Genomic DNA, 8917 nt, shown 5'->3' on the forward strand with positions numbered 1-8917 from the left:
AAACATTAAGTCTGTCATCTACATATAAGCTTAATTCATTACCTGTAAGTAGAATGAAAAATGCCAAAAGAAAACGCCAAAGATGTCCCATAATGCTCGGTGTGGATGAGATATCCTTTTGTTTAAAACGGCTCACCGTTTACTTCCACAGGTGAAATCTGATGACTTTTCTGACACTATCATGTGCAGTTACATGTTGTTTAACACCTTCGGTAACCACTGACCTATCTTATTTTAATAGCTTTGTATCCGTTTGGTTGAACTCATTAGTGATCTAGCTTGTTTTTCCATTAGATGAAAAAACATGTTCAGTGCCACACATTTAATTAGAGGAAAGAACACCGGATTCACACTTGAGCTATTATGGCTCTTCAAGACCTTATAAAATCTATTTGAACATTAAATCCTCTTGAAAATATTTCCAGTTGTTTTTATATACCATGGCTAGTTCTATATTTCCACAGACTGGCCTTGATTGTATGGTACGTAACATACTGCATTTTTAAAAGCATTTTCTTGTCATCAAATTAATAACTATCATCAACTATAATTATCAACTTAGAAATGTATTAAACGGTTTATTTCAATACATATATTTAACCACAATAACTTAACTCAATAAATCCTCAAATAACAAACAAACACCAAAACCAGAAGCAAAGTTTGTGTGATATTTAAATATTTAATTTTTATCTAATAATAGAATATGTGATGACAGTGACAAAAGTCATTGCTATTCAAGATACCAAAGATAAAACAGAATGTCAGATTCAGTCTACACAGTTGCTAAATTTTAATACTTATTTATACAACTTTCTAGAGCTTGAATGTCTATGTATATTTAAGTTTTGGGACACTTAAAGGGATAGGAAAGGGAAATTCTGTCATGATGTACTTTGTTTTTGCTGCCATGAAATCAATGGCTACTGTCAACTATTTGATCACCAACATTCTTCAAAATATCTGCTTTTGTGTTTGAAACAACTTGTGGATGAGAAAATGATGACAGAAATAAAATTTTTTGTGAACTACCCCATTAAAGCTAGAGTATTTTGTTGAAGATCCCTTGCATTACATCATACATAAATCATGGCCCCATTGACATCATTAGATTTTGATGTCTTCAGTTTACAGAGCAGGCAATAATATATTACGACCTTTTGTCTAGACTGTACAAGTGCAGCCACAGGACCATAATCGTGGTTAAACTCACAATGATAAAGAGAGTATACATTATAAAGAGCACGCGGTCAATGACCTGACCAAACATGATCCATTCATCTGTTCTGTTGTCATTATTGAAGTGCTCTTCAACTTGGTGGCGGATGGCCAATAAATCTTTACTCATCTTCTTCATTTCATCAAGACATTGTTCCCAGACTCTCGGTGGACTTGCACTAACTAGTTCTTTCTTTGGAATATCAGTCATGGCATTATCAGCCATGCTGTTTTTGTAGAAAGTGCTGTCAGATCTGTTTGCTGTAGGCAAGAAACAAGATCACTGCTGGAAAACATCATTTACACCAATGATATGAATTCCGATATCAGGAGAGCACCAATAACTCTATTGCGAAACCATCCTGGAAGATATCTTGGCTGCCAAAAAGAGTCTTACCTTCAAAGTGTTTATCGCAAGATTTCTTCATACAAGCGAGTCGAGCAAGATATTTCAGGACCAGAATCCTGAGCCACCTGGGTAAGGGAGGAAAGTCACGGGACCCACACAGGACATTGGTGATGAGGATAGTCTCAAGGAGACTTGCTACCATCAAGGCCAAGCAGAGAGAGAAAAACACATCTACATCGAGAGAGAAAGATGAGATTGGAGGTGAAGAACGATCACCTACCCTGCTGAAAAGATCAGATTTGAATCCTGGGCTTCGTTTCCCAAAAGCACTGTAGAGACCATTGATGGCCTACAATGCTTTTGGGAAATGCGGCCCAGGTTAGTTTATGCCAGAAGCTTGAGCAGAAAAACTCAAGCCAGGGGTGCCCAATCCTGTTCATGGAGATCAAACTATCTGCAGACTTCAGTTCTGACCCTAATCGAACACACCTGTCTGTCATCATCAAGTGCTTCTGAAAATCTTAATAAGATAGTTCAGTTGGAAGGTAGATCTCCAGGAACAGGATTGGGTACATTGGACTTAAGCTGATTAACCAGGATGATCTTCGTGATACAACTGGTCAGCTCAAGGAGGTCTGTAATACCTTGAGAAAGCTAGCTGTTACCATTTCAATTCATCTCAAGGATGGCGGTCAAAGAAGAAACATGCTCCCAGTGGGATAAGTTATGACAGGGGTGTCCAGACCTGCTCCTGGAGGGCCACTGTCCAGCAGAGTTTAGCTCCAACCCATAGACTGTAAAAAAGAAGGATGATGATCTCCACTTTTTGCCACTATAGAAAAGTGAAGCCAGCAGTCTGCGCATTAGTGATTCATTTGGAGCCTGAGTCTGCGCAGTAGTGATCGTGAGGTGGAGCTGTGGTATCGAAGTCTCGCCCAAACTCCTGCAGACCCAATCGCAGGCTCACAATCATAACACCACACCACATCCCATTTTTATAGCATCAAATAACTAATTAAAAGGAAACTTATTAGAAAAACAAACAAGTGAACATACATCAGTGTAATAAGAACTACCTAAAAAGATGGAAACCATCGTTGGGAAAAATTAATTTGAAGTGTAATTAGATTTTTAGTCCGGCTTATGTCCCATTCGTTTACATGTAATGGGTGGGGTTTATGACCTATACTGCAGCCAGCCACCAGATGGCGATCAAAATGCGTTGGCTTCACATTTTGGGACGTGTGCAGCACACTTGCTCCAACCCTAATTAAACACACCTGAACCAAAGTAATCAATGCCTTCAGAGTCGTCTAGGCAAGTGTGTTGGAGCTGGTAGTGATGGGCAAATGAAGCCTCATGAAGCACTGAGTCTTTCCTCTGACTATTTCGGGAAAAGATTCAAAGTGTCGAGTGTCGAAAACAATGCCATCTGGCGGTTAGTAAAAAATAAAGCAAGACGCTCCGTAGGACGAAGCATCCACCACACATTCCATAGATCGATCCACGTTACGTGCACATATAAAAGCCTAACAGTGTGTGTGTTTGTTTTTGTTGAATTTCTGTCTCTGATAAATTAATTTACCCATTAAACTGTGCAATTTAATACCAGTATGAATATCAATATGATGTAATAGAAGAATAATGTACATATATGAATTGCATATGACAAATATTTAATTTTCCTGAAATAATTTGTATTCTTCATATTACTTGTATGACTGGGTATCTAAAATGTAACTGAATAAGTCTGAATTAAAACGTATCCGTAAAGTAAGATCTGGGGGATCGGACATTTCGACACGCAAAGTGAATCGAGCACCTGCCTGGACAGAAAGTGAAGCTTCGTTTGACATTTTGTCACGTGATTTCTATGTTAACAACACAAGCTTCGAATCGAGGCTTCATCTGGCACGGCCACTTATTCTCGACACAAGCTATGATGCCTCGATTTAAATTTCACATCACTAGGAGCTGGTTGGGGCTTAACTCTGCAGGATACTGGCCCTCCAGGAGCAGAATTGAACACCCCTGACTTTTGACATATACCAGACCTAACTGGGCCATGCTAACTAGCCAAACTTTGACTGCAAACTTTGGTTTTCTCAAGAAAGTATTGCTGGTGTATGGTAAGGTTGCACCAGCATCCCATTCTGGTGACCATCTGGGACCACTTTTTAGCAGATGCAATATAAGTGAATGATAAGGATTGAGAACATACTTATGAGTGGTAAGTTGTTTCCTGTGACGGGCAGCAGGTCGTTCATTAGCAGCAGGAAGACAGTGTAGCCCAAAATCAGTGTCATTTTGAAGGAAGCACGGTCCACGCTTTGAGGAGGCAGCAGGAAGCTGAAGAGATCCAAAGAAAGCAGGAAGCTGCTGGGAATCAGGAGGTTCACGACATACAGCGTAGCTCGACGTCTCAGGACAATCTAGTCCACAACGAGTGAGAACATTAGTGTTTATCAAGTATAAATCTCATTTCACAGTAGAAAAAAGAACACAAAGGGGCGAATTCACTAAGTAGCAGCACAGCTTTTGTGTGGTATTTCCTACTTGTACTGTATATCCATTTTTATTGCTTTCACCTCTGTCCTTGTTTTTTTTTTTTTTTTTTTACATTTTCAATCCTCTTCGTCAGCTAATTCTTTAAAAGTAAAGACCCAACTGTGTGTGTTTCCACCTAGTGGACCCACCAATTAGTGCATTAAATTCTGGGCACGTGCAAATGACAAATTCAGATGCACAATGGTTAAAGAGACAGACTTGTAATCCGAAGGTTTCGGGTTCGGTTCTCAGTACCAGCAGGAAATGTAGGTGGGGAGTGAATGAACAGCGCTCTCTTCCAAATTCAGAAACCCACGACTGAGGTGCCCTTGACCAAGGCTTTAGCGCCAACCCTAATTAGCTAATCAAGTTCTGCATTCGAATCGCCCCCTATACCCTCATTTACTATTCCCTACATTAGTCCACTAATATAGTCCAATACTAACATAGCTGCTGCGTGCACAACGGTTATACACTTGTGCATTATGGGATTCTATGAGCACACTCTATGGTTTCGGACACCACTACAAATGAATGTCCCCTGAAATAGTGCCCTATTTAAGGGTAAAAGTACAATTTCGCACATAGCTAAGGTATTCAGATTCACTAGAAACTTCCAAGCAAGTGTGCAGGAGCTGATTGGAGCTAAACTCTGCAGGATGTTGGCCCTCCAGGAGCAAGATTGGAACCTGGAAAATTGGAATTTTGTGAAGTGGCCAAGTATGGTGACCCATACTCGGAATTAGTGCTCTGCATTTATCCCATCCAAAGTGCACACACACAGCAGTGAACACACACACACCTGGAGCAGTGGGCAGCCATTTTTTTTTGCTGCGGCACCCGGGGAGCAGTTTTGGGGTTCGGTGCCTTGCTCAAGGGCATTGAAGGTGGAAGAGAGCACTGCACATTCCCTCCCCCCACCTACAATCCCTGCCGGTACGAGACTCGAACCTGCAACCTTTGGGTTACGAGTCCGACTCTCTAACCATTAGGCCACGACTTCCCCCCTCTTTGTTGGTGGGGGGATCACAGTGGTGCAGCAATGCTGTACAGTCTCAGTAACATGCACCAAATCATGGTAGTATCAGTTGCGATTCTTAGTGAATTCCTCCCTAAATCTAAAATGCCACCAACATAAACAATGAGGTTATCCCATCCCCCTTCCAGAAAGAGCTGTACAGGTTTTTCTGCCCGCATGTCTATCAGCTCCCACTCTCCTTTAGTTGTCATTGCTTCAAGAGAATTTTTGAATATCTGCTCCACGGGCATGTAGAAGAACAACTGAACATCATCACCTGTAGAAAAAGAGACCAACAGGTACAATAGAATCACAAGCAGACAAATAGGAACATCCATGTCTCAGTTCTGTTTACTCACGAGAGTGTTTGTAAGAGTTGAAAGTATATGAACAGTTCTGAAAATCAAACGGAAAGGTGTAGATGTCCAGTCTGCAGGAGCTGATTACGTGAAACGGCCGTCCATCGAACACTAGACCAGTGGAGGTCACATAGACGTAATATGTTTCTGGTGCTCGGTTTTCATCCATACTGCAAAATGATTGCAGATATCAGGTTTAAAGGTAATGGAGGTCCATTGCAAGTGCGTAGTTATGATCGACACTATTTTTTTCCTGCTAGTCATTAGTCAAAGGTGTTACATTCAATATTTGCTACTTACAATTCATTAATGACAATGTCTGGAACCCATATCTTCTCTCTTGGTAGTGAGATCTTTTTTGTTCCACACTCAGCAGGATCCCAGCTCAAACCTTCAATCTGCCACGTCTAAAAAAGAATAATTAAACTTGTGCTATTGCTACTAATGCCTGGAAGTATTTAGCAGTGTAAAAATCATGCCTGCTGGCTGTTAATACCAGATCTACACCAGGGCTGTGCTATATTTATTGTCTGTGATTATATCGTAATTGTTTATTTTAACAAAGTGCGAGCTGACCTTATCAAGTATGTCACTCAATTTGTGAAATTTAAATTGTGAAACGAAAAAACAAAACAAAAAAACAAACAAAAACACATCTTGAGGGTCCAAAGGCATTCACTGCGTGATGAAGCCTATTAGCATGTGATTAGAATGCCCCTATAATTCAAGTTATGAAAGCAAAAAACATCCCTGTGCGTTTTATTTATATACAGTGTATATATATATATATATATATATATATATATGTGTGTGTATTTGTAAGAAATTATATAGTTAAATAGGCTTAATATCACACAAGTATCAGTGCCGTTTTCCTAAATATTAGCATGTGCACGCAATTGCCAATGTGATATTAATTTTATACAAGAGTTCAACAAACATGAAGTTAATATTAAATGTTACATTTTAGACACAATATTGTCTGATGTTTCGCAAACGAAAATATTTTTACAATACAACAATTTGAGTCAGTGATTCAGTGATCAATTCATAAATCACTTGCTTCGTTTCTAAATGAATCAGCTGTTTTAAACGAATCATTTGAATGAAGGATTTTAAAAAAATCACTCATTAAGACAGGGACGTGCTGCCACCTACTAGCAGTTTTAGTGTCCTATTTATTTATTCATGCCAGGCCTAAACCAACCAAGGTACCAACACAAAAACACACTCAGCAAAATATTGTTCAATTATCATTATTGGAAAAATCCCAAATTAATATTGTGATCATTTATTTTTTTTTTGTCAATATCGGACATCCTTAGTCTAGTGTATTTGTAGACTCTTACCATCCTCACCCACAGAAATGTTTCCAACACCTGTGCTTTTTCATTCTGAAAGGGAAAATAGATGCAATCTGTAAGGATTTCTATAATATTGAGTGGGATTAGTGCTATGAAAATTTTTGTAAATGTTAAGTTAAAGTTGCTTACCACTCCTAAGATTCCATAGAGAGTCAAGTCCACACTGACATTGGTGGGAGTGCTCAGACTTATAACTGGCCTTGCATCGCTGTATCTGATGACTTCCTCTCTCATGGCATTAAGGAGCGATTTAGTTGTTGGTTCTGAACAGTTTAGTGACTCTACAGATCCTAGCAAAAGAGCTGAAAGAGCAAAACCTGAATGAAGCATGTGGCATTTTATATAAAAAATAGTGGACAATGCGGTTTGTGTGTTAATGAATGCATGTTTTTTTTTCTGCTGCCAAATCACTGCAATTGTTCTTGCTGTAAAATCACAGTCCTTTGAAATTGATTAAGAAAAAAAAAGAATTGAATGGAAATAAATCTTACATTGTATAATGAAGCAGTTGGTGATCAACAGCAACCAAATGAGAGTGGCGTACCATGTTATAACCTGTTGAACACAATTGCAATGCAAGTCAAATAATCACAAAATATAATGTAACCGAATAAATAAAGCAAAAACAATAAACACTCATTACCAAGATATTAAACTGAACATAATAAAAAAAAAAATGTGGATTTCATAATAGAATTGATGGGGAATTGAAAAAAAAATAAAAAATTTAATACGTTTTTTGTTTTTGCCCAGTACACATAAAATTAAAATGAAATATTATAACACAAAATACAGTCTTACCTCTGTTCTTGGAAGATGGATAGAAGCCATCGGTCCTCAATAAACTGGACTGCAAGTAAATGATTAGCAGATTTTTTTTTTACCTTGCCAGTTTTTTATGTGCGGAGGTTTGTATAGCAGAATGGAGTGTGAACATAACGTAATTACTTTCTTTTTATATGACTTATTTGTTTACACAAAGTAGAATAACCACAACAGGGGGCAATGCCTATTGCACATCTCTAATACATTAAAGCATTTTTCTAAATGTGATAAAGCTAAAACAATTAAATCTCAATTTTCATTAATATTCAGTATCTAAATATTCATACATTTGGTCAAAACTCTTTTTCCCCCCTTAATCAGAAGAACCAACAGCCACTGTTTTCGAGGGAGGCCAGCTTGAAGTAAGTTGCAGTAGTGAAGATGGGATCAGACTGGGGCTTGAAGCAGAATCTGAGCAGCTAAGAAAAGGTCTCGCAGATGTTTCATAGCATGATAAGGTTCTTGTCTTTCTGTGTGGATGAGATGGTTGAGCTGACATGGTCTTGGCAAGTTAGCAACATTTTGATACAAAATAATCTATAGTATAAATAATCTACCATGGTTTCTACACTTATTTTCACTAAAGGAACTTGCAAATGTAACTCAAATCATGTTGCCTTTTGAGGAGAGCTGTGATACTATATTTCTGACCGATTGGAATTACACTTTTTACACTTTTTAAGCAAAACCGCTTGGCAAAAATAATACCTCTGTATCAATGAGAGCACCTCCATATAATACAATGCTTAACATTTTTCTGTTTAAGATGAACAATACCTCCCTGTAACGTGATAAATACCAGGTACACACACACACACGTTGGGTTTTCATGTTTTATGGGGATTCTCCATAGATGTAATGATTTTTCTACTGTACAAACTGTATATTCTACCCATTAACCCTAACATTACCTCTAACCTAATCCTTCAGAAAACTTTCTACATTTAAAAAAAACAAAAATAAACAAAAAACAAACAAACATCATTTCGGATGATTTATAAGGTGTTTTCCTCATGGGGACCAAAAAATGTCCCCACAAGGTCAAACATTTCAGGTTTTACTGTCTTTGTGGAGACATTTGGTCCCCATAACATACGGTTCAGCAGGACAATACATACACAGTTGCTAAAATCCAATACTAGAAATCTCAATCTCAGTTCACTAATATATTTTATATTAAATATAAGTAATTTTCTACAGTTTCCAAACAAGGCCACAGCAGTACTAACCATTGTGT

At 38.2% G+C, this 8917-nt stretch overlaps 1 protein-coding gene across 1 annotated transcript in view; it reads right to left on the reverse strand.

The window, feature by feature from the left end:
* LOC107551361 (5-hydroxytryptamine receptor 3A-like) overlaps positions 1 to 7089 on the reverse strand; it is a 19431-nt gene extending 12342 nt beyond the window's left edge. The window contains exons 1-3 of the mRNA XM_016232938.1: positions 6985 to 7089; positions 6841 to 6885; positions 5792 to 5898 (exon numbers count right to left, since the gene is read on the reverse strand). Of these exons, the coding sequence (XP_016088424.1) occupies positions 5792 to 5898; positions 6841 to 6885; positions 6985 to 7089 (257 nt within the window). The remainder of the gene's footprint in view (positions 1 to 5791; positions 5899 to 6840; positions 6886 to 6984) is intronic.
* Positions 7090 to 8917: the final 1828 nt, after the last annotated feature.

The sequence above is a fragment of the Sinocyclocheilus grahami genome, unplaced genomic scaffold (assembly GCF_001515645.1).
Source record: "Sinocyclocheilus grahami isolate Dianchi unplaced genomic scaffold, SAMN03320097.WGS_v1.1 scaffold422.1, whole genome shotgun sequence".
NCBI lineage: Eukaryota > Metazoa > Chordata > Actinopteri > Cypriniformes > Cyprinidae > Sinocyclocheilus > Sinocyclocheilus grahami.